The 24,188-nt window shown below is 39.5% G+C and overlaps 1 protein-coding gene across 1 annotated transcript in view; it reads left to right on the top strand.

Annotated features, from left to right (window-relative positions):
* The window catches only part of ELAPOR2 (endosome-lysosome associated apoptosis and autophagy regulator family member 2), a 107,198-nt gene that overhangs the window by 48,431 nt on the left and 34,579 nt on the right, over positions 1 to 24,188 (top strand). Inside the window, exons 7-9 of the mRNA XM_063100294.1 lie at positions 173 to 261; positions 17,048 to 17,228; positions 18,904 to 19,032. Coding sequence (XP_062956364.1) covers positions 173 to 261; positions 17,048 to 17,228; positions 18,904 to 19,032 — 399 coding nt within the window. The remainder of the gene's footprint in view (positions 1 to 172; positions 262 to 17,047; positions 17,229 to 18,903; positions 19,033 to 24,188) is intronic.

Below are 24,188 nucleotides of genomic sequence, written 5' to 3'. Positions count from 1 at the left end.
CATGGAAACATTTATTGCCATAGGGAAAAAAAATGTATGCCTAACTAGTTCTACTTAAATTGCTCTGCTAAGGTTAGTTTTACTTTTGACTTATCTGCCTGTTTTTGTTTTTGCCTTTTCTTAGAGTCACAAAGGAATGGATCCATTTCTCAAATTCTTCTTTATGTTGCAGAGGAAGGATCCAGCGAGTGTGTGGAGCGCCCTCCCTGTACCACAAAGGACTATTTCCAGATCCATACTCCATGTGATGAAGAAGGAAAGGTATCAGCAACGTACAGTCAACTCCATCCCGTATTTATCCAACTCTGTCTCAAATTTGAGCAGACTCTAATTTGTTCCAGAGATAGATTTATAACACATATATGTAAGTAGTACAGAGGAAATTTAAGAGTTTAGGTTCTGAAGCCTGCCTTCCTGGCTTTGAATTTCAAATATACTGCTTATAATACTGTGGACAAATTATTTGAGGTCTCTAAGCCTCAGTTTTTCCATCTGTAAAATGGGTATGATAAGAGCACTTAACTTCATAAGGCTTCTATGAGAATACATGAGATATTCAATGTAAAGTTACTAGCACATAAAGTGCCTGGCACATAGTGAGTGCTCAATAAATTATTGCTATTTTTAACAGTTATATTTTTTCAGAAGTAATAATATTGGGATGAGCATAGCCTTAAAATGTTTACTGTGACTCACAGGATGGAAATATTTTGTAACTTTTCTATAATTATTTGGTTACTCAGTAGGGTTGTCAATAAAAGCCATACAGCCATAAGCTAATTCTGTTATGGTAGATTAGTGTGTAATTGCATTTAGAAAATGTAAAGTAATTACCATGTAAATGGCACTTAGCTAGAGGAAAAACGTACATATGAACTCAGAGTTGACCCACCATTCCCTTAATTAAAGAATTAGCCTATATCAGCCTATGTCATTGAGGAGAAGCTGAGATTAAAGTGGCTGTTATGGAGTGTTCCTTATGTATGTTTGCATCTTTGAAATAATGACATTTATTTTCTTAGTTTGGAAAATACCTGTTGTATATGTCAGTAAAATTATTAGTTTCTTTTCTTAATTTTGTATCCCTAGGTGAAATCTATACTTCTTATGTGTTTTAGTCCATTTCTGTTGCTTATAATAAAATACCTGAAACTGGGTGATTTATAAAGAAAATGAAATTTATCGCTTACAGTTTCAGAGGCTAGGAAGTCCAAAGTTGAGGGAATATATCTGGTGAGGGTCTTGGTGGTGGCACCAGTGACACAGGGTATCACATTGTAGAATGGAGGAGCAGAGAGAGAGAAAGACAGAACTTCCTCTTCTTTTAAAGCCCTCAGAACCACACCCCTGACCACCATTTTTAATCCATTCACTACAGCATGTTCCTACAATCCAATCACCTCTTCAAGGCTCCATCTTTCAATTACTGTAATAGGATTTCCACCCTCTTTAACAGTCACAGTGGGGGCTAAGTTTCTAATACATGAAACTTGGGGAACACGGTTCAAGCTTCAGTGAGTTTTGGAGGGACATAATTCAATCCACTACATTGTGTTTATAATCTTACCGTTAGGTCAAGTTTTTTTTTTTTTTTTTTTTTTTTAAAGGAGCATATTTTTCAATACTTAAGACCAAGTACATTCTAGTTTTTATAGCAGAATGAATACTTACTAACTCAGAATAATTTGGGGAGAAGGCCAATTTAAATTAGTGGAAAATTTCAGTGGTAAGAAGTATGATGATTACTTTTAATAAGAACAGTAACTCAAACTAACAGCTGTTACTTTACAGCTCCTTGTGAAGTAAGTTAAGGTCTCAGTGGTCTTACAATAATGACCAATAAAGGCCATTTCTATTTAGAAAAAATATGTAGAAAGGTGCCACTAAGGTGGGTTGAAACTAATTTTTAAAAAATAAATTTTATTGTGTATACAATGTGATATTATGGTATACATATATAAAATGGTTACTGTAGTGAAGCAAATTAACATATCTCCTATCTCATAGTTATCCCCCTTTTTTGTAGCAAGAGCAGCTAAAATGTACTCATTTAACAAAAATCCCATGTACAATGCAATTTTATTAACTATAGTCCTCAGGTTATACATTGGATCTCTAAATGTGTTCATTCTACATATCTCCTAATTTGTATCCTTTGATCTACATCTCATTTCCTCACAGTTCTGTCCTCTGCCACCCACTGTTTTAGTCTCTGTATATTTGTTTTTTTTTTTTTTTTTTTTTTTTTTTAGATTTCACATATAAGTGAGATCATGCAATATTTTTCTTTCTGTGTCTGGCTCATTTCACTTAGCATGATGTCCTCCAGGTTCATCCATATTGTGGCAAATGGCAGGATTTCCTTTTTATTTTTAAGGCTGAATAATATTCCATTGTATATACAAGTTATCATCATGTCTGTTCAACATAATATTTGAAGTACTACTAAGAGCAATCAGGCAGGGAAAATAAAAGGCATCCAAATCAGACAGGAAGAAGTAAAATTATCTCTATTTATAGGTTACATGACCCCATATGTAGGAAACCACATATTCCGCCTAAAACTGTTAGAACTAACAAATAAAAATTGCAGAATACAAAATCAGGATACAAAAAGTGGCAGCACTTTTATACACAAATAATGACCTAGCTGAAAAAGAAATCAAGAAAACAGTCCTATTTATGATAGCCTCAAAAAATATATACTTAGGAATAAATTTAACCAAGGGGGTGAAAGGATCTGTCCAACAGTAACTATAAAACATTGATGAAGAAATTGAAGAAAACACAAATAAGTGGAAAGATATTTTGTACTCATGGATCAGAACAATTAATATTATTAAAATGTCCATATTTATGCAAAACAATATACAGGTTCAACACAATTCCTATCAAAATCTCACTGGCATTCTCCACAGAAATAGAAAAAACAAAAACAAAAACAAAACCTAAAATTTGTATGGAACCACAAAAGACCCCAAATAGCCAAAGCAATTCTAAGAAAGAAAAACAAAGTTGGAAGCATCATACTTCCTAATTTAAAAGTATGTGTTATGAAGCGATAGTAATCAAAGCATTATGATACTGGTATAAAAACAGACAAACAGACCAGTAGAACAGAACAAAGAGCCCAGAAATAATCTGAACATGTACAGTCAACTAGTTTTCTATAAGGGCACCAAGAGGACACAATGGGGAAAGGATAGTCTCTCTAACAAATGTTGCTGGATAAACTGGATTTCCATTTGAACAAATGAAATTGCATCCTTATCTTACATCATACACAAAAAAATCAACTCAAAATGGATAAAAAACCTAATTGTGAGACCAGAAACTATAAAACCCCTGAAAGAGAACATAGGGGAAATGCTCCTTGACATTGGCCTTGGCAATGATTTTTTGGGTATCACAACGAAAGCTCAGGCTTTAAAGCAAAAATAAATAAATAGGACTACATCAAACTAAAAAGCTTATGCATAGCAAAAGAAACAATCAACAAAATGAAAAGGCAACCTATGGACTGGGAAAAATGTTTTCTGTTGAGCCTGAGTGAACTCTGAACATGCCCTCCGTAAGGAACAAAAAAGTATACTAGCACTCTATAAATTCAGTGATTTTTTTAAAAAGTGATTTAAGACTTATTTCAAGATAAGTATTTCTAGCTTCAGATGTAAACAAAAAGCATCAGGAATTTAATGAAATAACATACACAGTAAAGAAACTTAGATTGCATATGTGAATTTAAGGTGTTTTTCTGTTTTTGTTTGTTCCAGCATTTTCATTTCTTCTTTCATCTTTTGAAAAGGTCTTTTGTTCTTGCTCAGAATAGCCTGGTGATTTTCCAGAGGTTTAACAATGTTTCACAGGTTGTTCAATGACTCTGTTTTGGCTGTCTTTGTTCTGCCACACTCTCTTTGATCTTATTTTCCCCTTGCTTGGAGAGGATCAAGTTGATTGGCAAGGAAAGCGGTTATTAAGTTATATACACTCAGAATATTTTAATTTATATGATGCAGGGATGTTACAGTTTCCACGTTTGAATGTTAGTTTGATCGGTTGCTTCTTGCCTATAGGAAAAGTTTTTCAGGAAAATTTTAATTGGTAACTGGAACCATTCTAATCCTGATTGAGATCTTAGTAACATCAGGAACATGTGGAATGCCTCCTCATTCATTCATTCAGTAAATATTTACTGAGCCCTGGTTATATACAGAATACTAGGTGTGAGGGCAGAGCTAAGGATAGAAGAAAAACATAAATGTCTTAATAGAGGGAGGGCAGATGTTCCACTTGAACATGCATCACCTGGAAGGCTGCATCCCAGATTTTCTGATTCAATAGGTCTGGGGTGGGTGGAGCCTGAGAATTTGCATTTCTCATAATGTTGTAATTCTTATTCTGCTGGCCCAGGATCTCAGCATTTTGAGAAGCACTGATCTAGACTCTAGAGGAAGAGATAGACAGTCAATCAAAGAAAATGAACTAATGAATTATTATTACAAATTGTGATGAATGTTACAGCAGAGAACTCTGAGTTTTATGGGGATCTGACCCAGTCTGGGAAAGCCTCAGAGCTGTATAGAAAACTAGACAAGGGCATGGGAGAAGAGCGTTCTTGGTAAGGGAGCAGGATGGTGAAGACCTGATATGGGAAGGAGCATGGTGTGTCTGAAGAACTAAAAGGATGTGTGACTGGAATGTGGGTGTGTGGGCAGGAGATTGCATTAGATACAATTAATAGGCTAGTGCTAGAATAGGCATGGTTTCATTGACTATATTAGGGATTTTGACCTTTATCCTAAAAGCATTGGGAAATCAGTCAAAGGTTCTTGGTACTAGAGTGATGTGATGTGACTGGATTTACGTTTTATATAGGTCTCCTGGTGGGGTTTTGAAAACAAGATTAGAGGAGACGAGAGGATGTGCACAACCACTTAAGAGGCTGGTGATACTTTTATTTGGGTGAGAGAAAATGAGAGCAGGGATGGCAAAGGGAATAAACGGAAAGGTGTGGATTGGAGAAATAAGTAGAAGTAAAATTCACAAGATGTGACAATTGACTAGATCTGGGGGTGGGGTTGGTGAGAGAGGGAAGTATTAAAGATGGATGGGTGAATGTACTATTCTGTTAGAGAGAAGGTTTGGAGGTAGGGAGGAGAAGACCACGAGTATAGTTTTGACTGTGCAGTGAGACCTGCCCCCCTGGTGGAGATGTTGGAACGGCAGATGTGTGTACCAGTCTGGAGCTCAGTAGAGCATCTGGGCTAGATATGTGAATCTGAGAGTCCTCAGCAAATAGCTGGTAATTGAAGCCTTGGGCTTGGGCAAAATTTTGCCCAGAGATCATAAAGTGGGCTTAGGACTGAGCCACTGCTAGGAAGGGTGAGCAGTGATGGAGACTGAGGAAAGTGGCTTGAGAAGTGGGAGGAAAACCAAGGGAATTAGAATCACAGAATATTTACAAAGATAGGAGTGGTTAAGGAGGCTGAAGGGTCAACGTGGATGGGGACTGAAAAGTGTCTGTCAGATTCAGCAATATTGAAGTACATGGTGACTTAAAGAGAGCCCTTTTAAAACATAAAAGCCAGATTGAAGTGGGTAGAAGAGATACAAGGATTTAAGTCTTCTCATATGTATAGTAAGGCATTCATTCACCAAATATTTCTGGGGTCTACTATTTATCAAGTATTGTGTAAGGCCCTTTATAGACAGAAATGAACAAACATGAAGAATTACTTGGTTGGTGGTTTTGGCTGATGGTTTCTGAAGGTCTCAGGGAAAGAGAACAAATATTCTTATGACATTATTCCCTGTGTTAGGTAAATGAGGTTTCACAAATGTGACTTACCTGAATAAAGCATCATTTATAATAGAGATGTATAAAGTAGATAATTTAAAGAATATCCACTTCTCAATAAGTATTCACTGTAAAATTGTCTTAAGTAGTGAGTTAACTTGAAATTTTTATGTATGTTTTGTTTTCAAGAAAATTATTTAGAGTCCACTTTTTATATAAAATAAGGTATACAGGTGCATATAAGCACACGTACAGATTCAATGGCTGAGTTTTGAATTCAAAAGAATGTCAGCTAGTGATACTGGGCAAGTGTTTGTCAAGAAAGAAGGCATGTTTTAAAGTTACCAAAAGTTTGTTAGAGCTTCTAATGATAATGAGTAAGATAAAGCATTGTGGACTAAATGCTATAGTTAAGTGGATATATGACTAATTGAAGAACCATAATTATAATGTTTGGTTTAATAAATGTATATCAAGGAGGAGTATCGTATCATGTATTTGCCATAGGAATATAAACAAACTCTACATATTTTAACTCATACAAAGAATATGAGTCAAATGACTTATTTTGAATATTTTATTTAAAAATCAACTTCATGAAGACATTAGGAATATATATCAAATTGTGAGTTGATAAACCTGGGAATAATGATAGAATGAAAATTCAGAAAGACCCCAGTGTGCTTGAACAATGAGCTCAAATTAGTAAAATAAAAATTTATTTGTGTGAAAATTTCAGATATAATAGCATTTAGAAAAGAGAAAATATTTACTTGCAAAAAAGATTCTTAAGAGATTTCAAGCTTTAGAAGACCTGGCTTACTCATTAAAAAATGCAAAAGGTATTTAGAGGAGGAAAACCCTCCAGGCATGCAAAGGATACTTGGCTTTATTTTTTTTTTTGACCAGTAAGGGGATTGCAACCCTCGGCGCGGTGTGGTCTGCACCACGCTCAGCCAGTGAGCGCACCGGCCATTCCTATATAGGATCCGAACCCGTGGCCTCGGCGCTACCAGTGCCGCACTCTCCGAGTGAGCCACAGGGCTGGCCCAAGGATACTTAGCTTTTAATTAAGCTGTCCAAGGTTGGAAAACAGCAAGTTTCTCACTTGATTATTGTGTCCACAACAGTCGTCTGAAATCCATTTTCTTTCTTTTTTTTTCGACCAGTAAGGGGATCGCAACCCTTAGCACGGTGTGGTCTGCACCACGCTCAGCCAGTGAGTGCACAGGCCATCCCCATATAGGATCCGAACCGCAGCCTTGGTGCTACCAGTGTTGCACTCTCCCGAGTGGCTCATGGGGCCGGTCCCTCAAATCCGCTTTCTAATATCAGGAGGATAAGATTGTTTTTGTTAGGGAGTCAGCAATTCAGAAAAGGCTTTAGATTTTATTTATTCTGGGTACTAGAACTAGACGGAATTACCTTTGTGGTGTCATTCTCCACACCCCCCCCCCCACACATTGTGAGACGTGATACACATGTTTCCTTTTAATGGTGGTGGAGCAAGTTGTCAGTTTTGCTTAGACACTTGGGGATAATTATAAAATTCTGTACTAATGAATTTAAAATATACTTTTTAGAAATTATGGGAGCCATGTTCATTGCAACACTATTCAAAATAGCCAAGAGATGGAATTAACCTAAATACCCACCAAAGAATGAATGGATAAAAAAAAATCTGTGGTATATATACACAATGGAATACTATTAAGCTATAAAAAAATGAAATCCTGTCATTAGCAGCAACGCAGATGGAACTGGAGAACATTATGTTAAGTGAAGTAAGCCAGGCACAGAAAGACAAATACTGAATGATCTCACTCATACGTGATGTTAAAAGAATAAATTTAGACATTTTTAACAAAGTTTAATTGAGCAAGAAAAGAAAGAAGAAAATGATTTGTGAATTGGACAGCCAGCCGCTAGAGTCAGAACAGATTCAGAGGGACTCCGCTGCTAACACGTAGTTGGTTAAGATTTATAGACAGAAAAAGGGAAGTGACAAACAGAAGATGGAAGTGAAGTACAGAATAGTTGACTGCCTGCATTTGGCGGAGACTCAGCTATCTTTACAGAAGCACACTTCTAAGTTAGGTTTTCAATTTGTTTATGCACTAAGTTCGGCTGTGGTTCATACGTCACAGCCCAAGTATGAAAGCACGGAGGCTTTATCAGGCCAATTTTTTTTTGTTTGATTTAACAGTGGAATCTAAAAAAAAAAAAAAAAAAAAAAAAAAAGTGGTTCTTACAGAAGTAGAGAGTAGAATAATGGTTACCAGAGGAGGGAGTGGGAAGGAAAAGTGGTGGACTAACAGGTACAAAGCTAGTGAATCGTGGTGCAGTGTATGCATGTAGTGAAGCAACACACTGTACCCCACACATATGTACAAGTAAATGTTAAAATGAAAAAAAAAAAAAAGGAAAAAAAATTGTATGTGAGCCCTGACTCAAACCAAAGTAAAACTGAGGGGGAGGGGATAGGGACAGAGCAGGAGTCTGTTGACTCATGTAACCTAGAAGAGAAGTCAATATACAGCAAACTGTTTTATCAAGACTTTCTCTTACTCCTTCTTGCTGGTATTCTTGGCTCAGTTCGATCTCCTCCTCAGGCGGGCTCTTTCCTGCTTACTGGCATCTCCACCAAGCCACTACCATTCTCACAGCTTTTGATCCTAGGAACACTGACCATAGTTTCAGAAAAGACTCTGATGGGCCCTGCTTGAATCACAAGCCCGTCCAAGACGCATCTTTCTGCTCAGGAGTGTGGGATACTCTGGTTGGACGGCTTAGTTCACCTGCTAATTTCTATGTCTGGGGACACCAGACCATCTAATTCTCAGTTCCTTTTAGCATTGCATGAATCAGTTTCCAAGGAGAAAAAGATGGTGTTTTTTTTTTTTTTATCACAAGTGTGTTTCTGTGCAGGCTCACAGAAAGCATATACTCTTTTTTTTTCTTTCAAATTTTATTTATTTATTTTTAATTGAAACATGATTGTACATATCTGTGGAGTACAGTGTTGAATATCAATACCTGTGTGTAATATGTGATCCTCAAAGAACGATAATTACTGTATTATCATACAATGTAATCATTTTTTGTGGCCCTTTACCAGTTTCTTGCTAACTCCCTTCCCATTCCTCCTCTGGTGGCCTCAGTTGCATATACTCTTAAATATATAAGTAGGTCTGGCAAGATTGTCTCATTAGACTGGTAATTCCCCCCAAATTTGCACCTCTCTCAATATGTACCTGGGGATTGTGAAGAAAATAGAATAGTTTAGTCAGGCCCCCTTGCCTCAGGTCTGGTTGGGGGTGGTGCAGCACATTCTTTGTAAACAAGTTGTGCGGGGGTGGAGTTAGTGCACATACATCCCCATGTATCTTTTTAGTTTGTTGCTATTGTGTATTCTTCAGTTTGTGAAGCAGTAGCTGGATGGCAGAGCTCAAGTCTAAAAATAGAGCATGTTTACTTTGCTGGCAGCTTCTCAGGTTTTCTTTGGACTTTGCTGGTAGCAGTTGAGTTTCTCTTTGGACTGCCTAGCTCCTAAATGTGTGTGTGTGCTGAATAAAGACTATTCTTTCTTCACCTATGGCTCCAAGGACCTTTCTTCCAGTTACCTAGCTCATAGACCTACATGTGAAGGGTTTGTGACCCAGTCTGGACAATGGGCTTGAGGAGTCTGTGAGCTCCAGACCCAGCCCTAGCTCTACAATTGGCATAGTTGGCAGGATTCTGAGCAGGTATGGGAGCCAAGGAGGAAATGTGTCCACTTTTGAATATGCTGTGCCCTATGGCCACTTTCCTGTTGACCGGGATCTGGTTGCTGCACACTGTACTGCAAGGCAGCATAGACCAGGCACTACAATGGAGAACCCCCTGGGAGGGGGAGGAAGTGTGGCTGTCCTTGAGCATATGGTTCCTAGTGGCCACTTTTCTGCTGACCGGAGCCTGGCTGCTCACTATGCTGCAAACAGGTTGAGATTTGAAGAAGAAAGCATTTGCAAGGTCCAATACATAATGATAAGTTCCCAGCTGAGTTGTCAGCTGATCCATTAAGTTGTGAACTAAAGGCACGACTGCATGCAAAGGAGGCACTACTTTGTTTAGTTCTTGATAGTCTACATTCATTCTCCAGGTACCATCAGGTTTCTTCATCAGCCATACTGGAGCATTAAATGGGCTATGAGCGGGATGAATAATGCCAACTTTCTCTAACTCCAGTATAGTGGCACTTATCTCTGCATGTCCTCTTGGTAGGTGATACTGCTTTACATTAACTACACCTCTTGGCTTGGGTAACACACATCCTCGTAACACAGGCTTTACTATCTGTATGCACAGCTGAAACTCTCCAACTGTTGTTTGCAGGTGCAAACCATAAAGTACATCTATACCCAAGATATGTTCAGCTATGGGAGATATATATACAGTATACACATGAGGGGGCAATCGTCCTATGCCCAATGGCAGTGATACAGCTTTGACCTCAATAGTATGTCCTCCACAGCCATCTATATGTATTGTGGTCCCTGGAAACTTATCTGGATTGCCATATATCAGGCTACGTTCTGTGCCTGTATCCACCAATGCCAAAACACGCTGCACATTTGTCCTCGACCAATATATTGCTAATTCAACATGAGGCCTCTGGTCCTTGCCTGCCCCCAAAAGACGAGTACCTTGGCCTGCTCCCTAATCAGAATGGAACAGTTTATCTGCCTCCTCGGGAGCAACCAAAAAGTCCTTTAAATCCATTGAGCGTACCTTGCTACCTGTTTCCGGACATTTAGGAAAAAGCTGTTCAGGGCACATTTGCTGCCACAAGGCAAACAGGACTGCATTTGGCTGCTGGTCAATTTTTCTTTTTATCAACCCCTGCTAAAAGCAAGCCAAGCCACATCTGCTTATGGCTAGTCTTGCTTGGTCCCTTTGGGATAAAATCCCGAGTATTTCTTGGGGGTTTGGTGTTAGCCACCTTTCGGACCCCTTTTGCTTGTCTTCTATCCTCTACTTCAACCCAAGTCGGCTATCACAGTCGTTACCTTATGTATAGGACAACCAATGTATGGGGCCAGTATGGCTCTCAGTGACCCAAAGGGCACTGATGGGGCATTTTGCAGCACTGTGTCTCTCATGCTGCCTGTAAAGTTCTCATCATCTGGGCCACAAGTATTTACATTAAACATGGACTATCGCATCCCCAGCTCCCGAGTGATTTGGACCAGCTTAGCATATGTTTGCCATTTACTAACAATCTTGGGCACTTCTCCAGCATTTGCCCACACGATTCAAAGGCTGCATTCACCCAGTTCATCAAGGAGTGATTACCTTGCCCTTGTGCATATCTGTGGCTATTCTGTAGCTGCTCCGTCAGGGATGGGTGTATGGTAATGGAGGCCAATTTCTCCATCTCCTCACCAGAGCACATCACACTATCCACCCTTAGGCCCTGTAACTGCAACAGCCAAGCAGCAGAACAGGCTCCTCCTGTTTCTGTCGGAACTGTCTTCCCAAGTCAACTCATTCAACCCGGGTATACGGGACATAGGTGGTGAATTGGGTCACCTGTGGATTACCCACTGGTTGTCCACCTGCTCCCATAGGCTGCTCGTGTTTCCCTTTCTGGTGCACGATAGGTCATGCCTGGAGATGCACAGTCTCCCCCAACTCACCATTGGATTCATCGTCCTCCCTGGTGTGAGAAGCAGGAGTGGCCAGTTGCTGCACATCGTCCTCTAGGACATTCATCTGCTCCTCCAACAACTCTTGCTTGCTTCTTCAAATCTCGATCAGTTTGCAGCACAGTGAGCAGCAGCCAGGCTCCAGTCAGCAGAAAAGTGGTCACTGGGAACCACATGCTCAAGGACAGCCACACTTCCTCCCCATCCCAAGGGGTTCTCCATTGTAGTGCCTGGTCTGTGCTGCCTTGCAGTGCAGTGTGCAGCAACCAGATACCGGTCAACAGGAAAGTGGCCATAGGGCACAGCATATTCAGAAGTGGCCACATTTCCTCCTTCTTCCAAGGGCTTTTGGCTCCCATACCTGCTCAGAATCCTGCCAGCTATGCCAATTGTAGAGCTAGGGCTGGGTCTGGAGCTCACAGACCCCTCAAGCCCATTGTCCAGACTGGGTCACAAACCCTTCACATGCAAGTCTATGAGCTAGGTAACTGGAAAAAAGGTCCTTGGAGCCGTAGCTGAAGAAAGAATAGTCTTTACTCAGCACACACACATATAAGAGCTAGGCAGTCCAAAGAGAAACTCAACTGCTACCAGCAAAGTCCAAAGAAAAACTGAGAAGCTGCCAGCAAAGTAAACATGCTCTATTTTTAGACCCAAGCTCTCTGCCGACCAGCCTCAGAGTCGCTGCCTCACACATTCTGAAGAGCACACAGGAATAGCAACAAGCAAAAAGATACATGGGTGTGCATGTGCACTGACTCCACCCCCACATGACTTGTACCCCCACACAACTAGTTTACAAAGAATGTGCTGCACCACCTGCAAATGGACCTGAGGTAAGGGGGCCTGACTAAACTATTCTATTTTCCTCACAGGGATCATAGAATGTTTGCTAGTATTTTGGTATCAGATCACTTCATTGTGAATACTTGACTTTTTTCTTCACTAGATTCTCAGATTCCTCTAAGCAGACACTGGTTATTCATTAAAACAAAAACAAAAAACAACTCTAAGCCTGCACAGAAAGCAGTGAAACATCTGTTGAATGAATTAATGAATGAAAGAATTAGTAACTGAATGAATGATCACTGCATTTTGTGTGTTGTGTTCTGTCCTTGGCATAAGGCTTGAGAAAATTTTGACAAAATGGGCAGAATCTATAGGACAGACGCCAGGATATTTAACTATTTCATACAAGTATAGTTGAAGGAGCTGGGAATACTTTTTCAGGTTGGAGGAGAGACACCATGGTATGGAAGAACCATGATCATGTTCGTGATGTTTCCTTCTTGCCCCACAGAGATCTGATCTCTTTCCAGTGAACACCCATGCCCTTTTGTGTTTCTCTTGGAAATGAGGATGATGACAATGGTTATAGTAATAGTAATGATAGTATTAATACCAGAACCAGCTATCATTTACCTGTTTGTGTGCATGCTTTTATTCGTGTGTGTGTGTGTGTGTGTACACATACTCAAACGTTGACTCTACTTGTTTTCTTTCAGCACAGGAGCAATTTAGACATTACTACACCCAGTTTGCAGATGAGGAAACTGAGTCTTAATGAGGTTAAGTAACTTCCCTAAGGTCATAGCTAGTCATAGCTAGTACGAGGGTACTGCAAATAGTTCATGAAAAGTTCATATTATCTTTTAATTCCATTTTTCCACAAACTTTTTGAAATATGCTTGTAAGTCTTAAGTCTGGAATTCTAAACCAAGTTGTCTGTTTCCAAATCCAATGCTTTGTATCCCATTCATATATATCATTTAAAATTTTATAGCAGTTTGTGAACCTGTGTTATTACAATTAGAGTATAACCTCCTTCAGAGCAAACAATTTGTCTTATTAATATTTAAATCTGCTGTAGTGCTTTGTTCTATGCATAGTAGGTACTCAATAAGAATTTCCTAGTAGTTGACTTTAAGCATTTGAAGGAAAATCTTAGAAGAGAAGAAATAGAGTTTTCTGTGTTATTTCATAAGGGAAAAGTTGAGCTAATCAGGTGAACTTACAGAAGTAAATTCCAGTGTAATGATGTTCTAACAAACAAAGCTGCCCAATCCTTGAATGTCATGTTTTTGTCAAATAGGGAACTTTCTGCCAAGGCTGGAAGAGTTCCTGGTAGGAAAGGATATTTTAGAAGGGGGCCTTCTTAGAGGAGACATTAGTCTATACAACTTCATCTCAGTGTCTGGGAAGTTCTTGGATCGTAGAGGGTTTGCTAGTGTTTTGGTAACAGATTGTCTGGTACTTTCTTTGCCCTTTAATGAGCTTCAGCATAATAACTTATTCCAAATGCTCAGTGTCTGTAATACAGTACTTCTGAATTATGTAGCAAGAGAAAGATGTAGGGGATATTAAAGAATAAGGTAAAAAAGGATTTTTTTTTTTTTAGATTTGCTTTTCTTTGTATGTGATTTAAGCATGTCAAATGTACTTGAAGCCTACATTTCTTAATTAGGACGATGGGAAAACAACACAGCATTTCTCAGAGACGAGGGATTTCTAAATTTGTTTAAAATAAAAATTTCCTGGCAGTCGTACATTTTTAAAAACACTTTATTGAGATATAATTCTCATACCATACCATATCATTCATTTAAAGTGTACAATTTAGTGTTTTTAGTATATTTGGCACACTCTAATTTTAGAACATTCTTTTGCCTAAAACCCTGGCTGGAACCTAAAGTACAATGTCAAATCCCCATGGTGTCTTCTACACAAAGGAAGAAGATGACCAAGGCTGTTAAGCATTTAGAAAGGGGAGAAGGAGGTAGCTGCATGGGAAAACAGAACAGCAGCAAAGTCTTTATGGAAAAGGAGTCCAGATGAATGCTGATATATATGCGGTTGGGTGGGCTGAGGATCTACTTACAGCAAGTGTGCTCGTTAAGCATGACTTTGAAGGAGGGGTCAGACATAAGTTGGCCGAATGGTGTGGACAATTCCTAGAGACAAATGATGTGTCTTGCAATTGGGAAAGATTAAGACTTGGGAGAGGTATAGAGGCAAGCATCAGCCTTCTGGGCTGGAACAACCTGAGCCAGAACATCACGGAGCACAAGGTAATTAGGTTAGTGGCAGTCAGTAGACCCGTCTAAAGCTCGTGTAATTTAGCTCTGATGAATTCAGTCAGTCTATAAGGCTTAGAGCACTTGTACAGTGACATTTGAAGGAAGAAAGCAGGCAACCGTGGACAAAGCCAGTCTCAAAATTTGTCTAAATTTTAGTCTTCTGAGTCTTGAATCTTATTTTGATATGAGAACCAGCTTCCAATTGATACCTTCATGTGTTTCTTAAAATGCATTTTTTTCATGCTTAATACACGTAGGCACTATAGCTCTTTTGTAATCTTAATGATAATCTGGTAAGTTTTGGTCTGTTAGGGTTTTGGTTTCACAAACATTTTATAATTTTATCTCAACTTACCAAAGAATGAATTGATTGTTGGTTTTTCACCTGCCCTGTGAGCCATCTGGTGCTAAATATCATCAATATATTATTATCTTTCAGTCAGCCAGACTTGCAAGCATCTGTCCGCATTAGAAAGAGAGGCAGAGAATGAATCTGCCACTGAAGCAAGAGCCTTTGTAAAACACACACACATACACACACACACAAAGCCATTTACTACAGTGCATTTGAAATTTGACTTCTAAGTGATTAAATGTTTAAAGATGGTGTACATTTTCTAATTTCTAAAGATTGAGTTTGCTTACACTGAAAGTCATGTGGTTAGCTGACTTCTCAAAATGTATTTGCGTATTTTTCTCCTTACCAAACTGACTCTCCTTAACTAGTGCTACTTTACCATTTACTAGTTGTGTATGACTTTTGGGCAAGTTGTTTAACAGCTCTACTCTGGAATTTCCTCATTTATAAATTTGAATAATATGTCCCTCCCAATGTGGTTGAAAAGATTACGTGGTATACAACACTAGCAGTGCCCCCCCACTACCACGTGGCAACCAGCTATTCCCAACAATGTATACACAACTCCATCCGTTTTTATTAATGCCAAAATAAGTCAGTAAATTAATGAATTGACAAGAATTCGAAATTTGTTTTCTATACTTAAGCCAGAATTTAAAAAAGACAGTCTGCTGAATATGGTGATGTTTTATTTGCTTAAATTCTCTGAATTTTATATTGCCTTTCTTTAGGCAAGTTGAAATTAGATACTTGTGGATACAGTATCTAATTTACTTTTTTAGCTATTTAGGAAGGTGCAGCAGCATCGACCATTCTTTTACAGATGGTAAGGGAGGCAGATGAGAGAAATGGCTGTTTAAAGTGTATCATGACATACGCTATCAAATGAATACAGAACAGAGAGTTGTAAAGAGAAAAAAATGATAGTCATAATTCTGTTGAGATAGCTACCCTCAAACCATTCTTTTAAGCATCCTCCTTTAGATAATCTACTCTTCTATAAAAATAACGTACTCTTCTATAAGAATACTTGAGAATAAAATTGAGTGGCCTAATAGACTTACTATATGTGATTTTCTATTAGCGGAAGATAGCTGTAGAGAATTGCCTTTAATTTTGGTTCTCTAGCTTCAATAGTAGACTTCCTATTGCAGAAGTTGTTTTAAAGGAGCAAGAATACTTTTAGCAGATTATATGTCAAATGAAAGAAAACTTTCTTCTTTTTAAAAGAAAGTTATGTTTAGCTACGGATGGCCTGATTTATTTTTCTTTTTGCATTTAGAATACCTTTTCTTTTTTCTTCCACTTAGCATGTCAATTTTGTTTTGGAATGGCTAACGCATTTAAAATTTCTGGTTTTAAAATGAAAATAATTTTATAGCAACTTTTTGGGTTTGACGTAGTTACAGCTATTTTCTTATATTTTGTTTTGTGCGGAGGTGAAGGCATATGTGAGAGAGAATTAAAAGATAGGGTTTAAAAGACTACTCTCCTTGATGGCAGAGGCTGTCTTAATTCTGATGTTCACACCACATGGAACAGGGCCTAGAAGCCTCTGGAGAAAATATTTTAGCTACAGTTTTTGTAGTCTAATATCAGGTTATTGAAAAAAGTCTCAGAGGGCAACTACCAGTAGTTATTTATGAACTACTTATTATTGAACTAAGAGGACTGGAATGTGATGCTTGGTCCACTCTTTTTGAAAAATAACCTTTTTCTTTTGTGATCACTGTGTGCAAAGCGTAGTAAAATGTGCTGTGGCTGAAGGAAAGGAAGAGAGGAGTGGAGGTCTCAAAATGAAATAGATTGGCTGCATGGAAACTTACGTCGGTTATAGAATAAAGTGAATGCGTGGATAGAAGAGTGAGAGCAGTAATCACATTACCTCTATTTTAAAGAGGATTTCATGATGAGGAACATACTACGGATGAGGTAAAGCCATCTGTAGCTTAGAGTAAAATATGTGGAAGTAAGTGTCATTTCCCCACCAAGTTATCTCTTTCTCTCTGTTGTTTTAGATTTTCTTCGGCTGGCCCTTATAAAATGTTACTATTTGCACTTTTCCTAGGCTCTCAGTTTAACATTTTTGTTATAAGCATGTTGTATGACTTGTTTGCTTTTTTTGCAGACACAGATAACGTACAAGTGGATAGAGCCCAAAATCTGCCGGGAGGATCTCACAGATGCTATTAGATTGCCCCCTTCTGGAGAGAAGAAGGATTGTCCACCTTGCAACCCTGGATTTTATAACAATGGATCATCTTCTTGCCATCCCTGTCCTCCTGGAACGTTTTCAGATGGAATAAAGGGTAAAGTGTCAGTTCTTCAACCTTTAGCAAAGAAATCTTGTGGAACTACTGTGACCTTATTTTAAGTTGTTTCTATGGAAAAACTCTTTAAAACACTGTTTTCTTATGTCATGGAGACCGAAGAAGAGTTGAGAAATGTGATAATGGAATTGTGAAACCTGGCTTCTTGAGTAAATGAGAATAGCTGTTTTAATGGCATTTGGTGTAACACTCTCTTAAAGGGATGAGTGTTTGCCTTTGGATATTGATAAGAAAATTCCACCGTATATAAGGGTACTTCAAAAGTTTGTGGAAAAATAGAATTGAATGCTAATACAAATCTGTCCACGAACTTTTTGAAGTATCCTCGTCAGTGATTAAGGATTAGCACTCCTTTTCCGGAGCGTGTGTACACGTATACTGATGCAAGCAAAAAATGTCATTTCTTCTACTTTAGCTTTGGAGTAATGAATTACATTTTATGCTATAATAATAGCAAAAATTACTGTTTGATTTTATGGCAATTACATAGTCCCTAAATAGATTGTTTAAAAGTGTGCAGTTGGGGAAATTTTAGTACTCTCCGAGTAATAATATATAAAATGGTTACAGAATTTGTTTTAATTTTAGTAGACAAATACTACAGTACATTTTAGTGGCAGATATATGGCTTGAATATAGCCATGCCATATACTTAATATCCAGAACCTTTGAGAGATAGCATTAAAAGGACTCTGGCATCAAATTGATTTGGGTTTGAATCTATATCCTGCACACTATCAATAGTGTGATTTATCCAAGTTATTTAAACCTTTAGAGCCTCAATTTTCTTGTCTGTAAGCATGCATAATAACATCGAGCTATCATCAGATTTTATATAATCTGAGCAGATTTTATATAAAAATGTCTTCTGTAGTATTTGCAAAATGAATATTTCTTTCCCTACTCCTTTTCTTACTAACGTGATGATGCAAAGTGTCTCAGCCAAATTTAAAAATCCTTGGAAAAGACCTTTTTCAATGTTGCAGATGTTAATTAGTTAATTAATTAATTAGCTTTTTGGTGGCTAGCCAGTATCAAACCCTGGACCTTGTATTATCAGCACCATGCTCTAACTGAGCTAACTGGCCAGCTCCTAGATGTTAATTTAAATTAGGCTTATTTATAAACCTAACTCTTTCCAAACTCCTCAACTCCCAGAACTACTTCTTAATGTAGTTAGTACTTTGAATTTCAAGTAATCAGTCCATAATTAAGTGGTATTAATACTCTTTTAGGTTTAATGACCAATAGGAAGGGTGAAATCTTTCCTTATTCAAAAAGTGGAGGGAACTGATTCTAAGGTCAAATGTAGGGGAACTTGAACTTGTTTCAGAATTACTCTTCTTATGGAGGGTAATTCAGTATTAGCAGTTACTCCCAAATATGAAGGGAAAAGTTATTTTAAAAGATTTTGTATCTATTCTTTTCCTTTTTTACGTTGGTCAAGTATATATGCATACTATACCCAGAATTTTTTTCTTTCTAGATTTCTTTTGAAACGGTTATTACTTCTTAAAGGAAGTGTTGGTCCAATATCTCTCCTTCCCACTTTCCCCTCGGGTAATTATAGTTTAGTAGTGCTTCGAACAGAGGAAGAGGAGGATGTCCAGTTGCAGTTTTAATTGTAATTTTTCATCCTACTTGTCTCCTCAAGAATGTAGACCGTGTCCAGCAGGAACAGAGCCTGCACTTGGGTTTGAATATAAATGGTGGAATGTTCTTCCTGGCAACATGAAAACTTCTTGCTTCAATGTTGGGAATTCAAAATGTGATGGAATGAATGGTGAGTTCACAATCAGCCAACTCGATGTATTTTGGCTGCAGAGACAGTATTCATCCTCAAAGTTAGCTCTCTAAAACATACTGAGTATGGGTATGAGGAACTTCAATCTTATCATTTGGCTATTTGCCTGTCTTCTAGCCCTCGCATAAAAATAATAAATATGGTGTCACAGCCAAATGACTTTCCTATAAGAATATAAACTATTAATTTTGCATTTTTTGGAGTCAGTTTTGACGTAGATATTGAGGATAACCATCAATGGGTATAAGTACCAGAATAAATTTACCAAGGGAGATAATTAAATTTGTGTTGTTTACCATTTTAAACAGAAGCATGACAGCATTTTTGCCCTGATTAGGTTAATCCAGCTCCACACTGTGCCATGGTGAGGGGTTAAATGATCTTAAATTTCCTTTGTCTATGAAGTCTATGATTGTGTTTAAAATATACAAGAACCCCACTATTGAAAACTCGAAAACGTGGCAGAGTTGTATAGGACAGTTACTGAATTTTATTTGTTCTTATATTTTAAGTGCATAGAGAGCCTAGCACGTTCTTATTTTGCAATATTTGTTGGTTGAATGAATGACGATATCTATGTATATATTTTTAAAGTTGATGCTAGGGGTAGGTATTATAAATACCATATCTTTAAACTGAAATGCATCCTTTACTTTTATCAGTACCTATCCAAAATAAACAGGCTTGGGATATTGCAAGTGAAGTGTGTACATGAGTACAGACATTGACAAATAACAGACCTTCGAATAATGTTGGTTAAATACATGAGTGAAAGAGAAAAAGACAAAGCCTTGATATATGTTAAAAATGGAATATTCCTCTTTATTGACCAATAATCCCACTTTTAGGAATTTATCCTAAGGGAGAAGAAGAGAGAATACAATAGTTAATACCTAATCATAAGGGTTTATGTCCCTAAGATGTTCTATGATTAATTCTAAGTTGAGGAAGTGTTGGGAAAATAAAGGAAAATGGTCAGGGCCCCTCAGATGTTCAGAATCTTGCTGAGCATTTGCTGTGAATAGTCTGTGTGTGGGTGGAGTTCGCTGCCGCAAGCGGCCATGCTTTCCAACCTATGGCTTCCAAGGATCTGTTTGCCCGTTACATAGCTCATATACCTGCCTGTAAAGGGTCTGGTGACTCAGTCTGGCCTGTGAGGGGTCTGGTGACCCAGCCTGGCATGTGAAGGGTTTGTGACCCAGTCTGGACAACGGGCTTGAGGGGTCTGTGAGCGCCAGACCCAGCCTGAGCCCTACAACTGGTGTAGTTATGTAGCTTTACAAGGAACTAATAAGATTGGGAAGGCCAGATATTGAATAACTCTATGAAAGCATTGATGTGTGTGTGTGTGTGTGTGTGTGCGTGTGTTTGCGCGTGCGCGCGCGTGTGTGTGCGTGTTCACTTACTAGTAAAGATTATCTGAAACTTTTATTTGATCTCACAGAGGACTTATTCCTAGTCTAACTCTCATGACAATACTTGATTTACTTAGGGGCTATACTTAAAATTTTTGCTAGTTTTCAGAAATGTTTAATTGTTAATTTGAAAAGTATAAATCTTTGCAGTATTAATGTGTGATATTGAAATAGCAAGCAGTAATGTGAAAAATGCAAAGATAAAAGGTGATGTGTAGTTTTGTGACTGTGCCGTATAGTAACCACCCTGTGAAGGGCAGCACACACAAGAACGAGAGTCAAATTGAGAGGTGCAGGGGCCGGCTGTCTCACGAGATGGTCACCCTCCTAGTCATGGAGTTGAAGTGGATGTGCTTTCTTTCACCAACTTGACTGTTTGGCTGGAAGTGCTTTGAGATTCATGTCTTTTCAGTCTGAATTTCACACAGTTGCAGAACAGATATGTAGAAGTAAATATTTGTGTACTGGAATTCATAGTTGGAGGCAAGTTACTGGTTATTCATGAAGATATTCATTGTTATCTCTGACAACAAAAATTGAAATAATCTAAATATCCAGAAATAGGGTAATGTTTACAGAAGTTATGCTATACTAATTGGATGAAATATTATGCAATCATTTTGTACAGGCTATATGGAAAGAAAATTAGTAATATGTTTCAAGAATTTTGAATGTTCCCGTTCTCTAACCCAATAATTCCACTTCTGGGGACTTATACCAAGGAAACAATGTGATACAAGGAAAGAAATTATACACAGAGATGTTAATTTTAGTGTTATTTATAAGAGTAAAAATAGGAGAGGGGCCGAGCCCGTGGCGCACTTGGTAGAGTGCTGCGCTGGGAGCGCGGCGACGCTCCTGCCGCGGGTTCGGATCCTATATAGGACTGACCGTGCACTCACTGGCTGAGTGCCGGTCACGAAAAAAAAAAAAAAAAAAAAAGACAAAAAAAAAAAAAAAATATAGGAGAAAAACTAAAATTTCAACAATGGGGTATGGTTAAATAAAACTATGATATAACTGTATAACATATTGTTGAGTCATTAAAATTAGATATGGGAAGGATTTTTAAAGGGGAAATTTTTTTGATGTAAGGATGGTTAGAAAAATCAGAAGACAATGCTAAATGAAAAAAAATCAGGGAGAGTTTCAAGATGGCGGCAGCTGCGGCGGCTGGCACGGAGTAGCTGAGGTGGAAAAGGTGGCCACTGGGCCTCAGGCAGCCGGGAAACTTGTGGACCTTCCTCTGGCCATCTCTTAAGGGAGGACTGCTGCTGCTGGCCGGTCGTGGGGGCTCAACGCCACTTTGACCCCGGCAGGTGAGGCTGCCTCATTTACAGGCAACAGCTTTGAAGTGTGGAGCAGGAAAAGAACTGATTCTTAGCTGCAAAAGCGAGTCTTGAAACAGGGAACACGGCGCCAGGGCTGCTGTGGATGCAGCCAGGATCCCGGAGGCTGGGGCCGCACTGAAGGCGGCCAGCTGCCCTATTCAGGATTCGAGGTTTCAGGCCGGCATTAAAGAAGATTCCTGGGAGCGCCCGAGCGGCGCCGCGACTGAACAGCCCGAGGCGGCAGCGCCGAGAACACGGAAGGCAACAAACCAGAGACAGAGCGAGCGCCCGACCTGGCACAGCACTGTGAGTGATCCCTGGCACAGCTCTGTTCGGGGGGTGGATGCCCACGCGCTCCCGCCTGCACCACCAGGCTACTCACTGCCCCGGTGCTGCCTCCATTTTCCCAGGTGTGGGCAGCTCCGCCCTGCTCGGCCATCACTGAGCCCATTTCCTTGGCCTGGCGCGGGGCTTTCCGGACCCTGCGGGCCGGCCTCCTCTCCCACTCCCTCCGCCGTTCTCTGGCAGGGCTGGGGGTGTGGGGCGTCCCGACCAGTGTTGGGAGGGCTAGGAAGTACGGGCGGGCCGACTGTCACTCCACCACACCCTGGACTCTGGCCCCGGTAAACTTCCTGTTACTGAGAGGCAGATACCATCTCTGCGACCACCAGTTTGGAAAAAAGCCTACCGAATTTCTGGTTGGGAATAGTGTGGTAGGAGAGTTCCCATGTCCGCTTGAACCTGCCGGAGAGCAGGCTGCAGGCGGGCACTAGACTCGGTTTATACCGGGGGGATACAAAGGTGAACAAGACCCGAGAAAGATCTACACAGTGCTACAAAGGCACCCAGAGAGACCGGTCGTCTGTGCCTAGCAGAAACCTGGTAGACTTCCTGGGCGAGGCGGTGCTGAGCTGGGTCTTGAAGGCCCAGCTGATAGACGAGGGGTGCAGAAGACACACCCCAGCCCAGCACAGTGTGCACAGAGGGGGGAGACGTGTGGCCAGGGAGGCGGAAACTCGACAGAAACCACACACCCGGTGGGGTCGCCACTGCACGATCTAACAGCCTGGGCCAGAACACACGGAACGGGGAGAAGTCCTGTACAGAAAGTGAAAGCTCAACAGAGATCACACACCCTGTGGTACGTGATCCACCAGCCCAGCAGAGTACAAGCTGACCAGAAAGGTGGATCCCCGGAGAAGCCCAAGACCCGAGGCAACCACACACACTAGACACTAGAGGCCAACTGAGCAGTCACAGCGGGAGCCATACCAAATTGGCAACCACAGCAACATCCTAGTTAGTCATTAGTCTCAAACCGGTGGACTGTGAAACCCCCTGCCACAATGAATAAACACCAAAAAAAAGACACCAGAAATACAAAAAATCAAGAAAGTACACCACCAAAAGTTAATAAATCTCATACTCTAGATCCTATAGAACAAGAAGCCCTTGAAATAACTGACAAGGAATTTCGAGTGATAATTCTAAGGAAACTGAATGAGATACAAGAAAACTCAGCTAGACATCATGATGAAATGAGGAAAAGTATACAGGATCTGAAAGAGGAAATATACAAGGAAATCAATGTCCTGAAAAATAATGTAGCAGAACTTGCTGAACTGAAGAAGTTATTCAGCGAAATAAAAAATACAACGGAGAGTTTAACCAGCAGGCTTGTCGAAGTTGAAGAGAGAACCTCTGAACTTGAAGATGGGCTGTTTGAAATAACACAAGCAGACAAAAAGAAAGAAAAAAGAATCAAGGACATGGAAGAAAATCTGAGAGAGATATCAGACAACCTCAAGCGCTCAAATATCCGAGTCATGGGTATTCCAGAAGGGGAGGAAAATGGAGATTCCATTGAAAACATATTCAACAAAATAGTGGCAGAAAACTTCCCAGGTATAGGAAAAATCACAGATCTTCAGATCCAGGAAGCTCAACGATCTCCAAACGTATTCAACCCAAAAAGGCCTTCTCCAAGACATGTCATAGTCAAATTGGCAAAACTCAGAGACAAAGAGAGAATCTTAAAAGCTGCAAGAGAGAAGTGTCAAATCACCTATAAGGGAGCCCCAATCAGGTTAACATCAGACTTTTCATCACAAACCCTAAAAGCTAGAAAGGAATGGGATGATATTTTCAAAATACTAAAAGACAAAGGTTGCCAGCCAAGAATACTCTACCCTGCAAGGCTATCCTTCCGAAATGAGGGGCAAATAGTATATTTCTCAGACAAACAAAAACTGCGGGAGTTCACTACCACAAGACCACCCTTACAAGAAATCCTCAAGGGAGTACTGGGTTTGGTTCCTGAAAAATAACTACCACTGCCATAAAAACCTAAGAAAAATCTAAACCCGCTAGTACAATAAAAATGGCATTC

The sequence above is a fragment of the Cynocephalus volans genome, chromosome 6 (genome assembly GCF_027409185.1).
Source record: "Cynocephalus volans isolate mCynVol1 chromosome 6, mCynVol1.pri, whole genome shotgun sequence".
In the NCBI taxonomy this organism is placed as follows: domain Eukaryota; kingdom Metazoa; phylum Chordata; class Mammalia; order Dermoptera; family Cynocephalidae; genus Cynocephalus; species Cynocephalus volans.
This window is presented reverse-complemented; position numbering and strand designations above follow the sequence as displayed.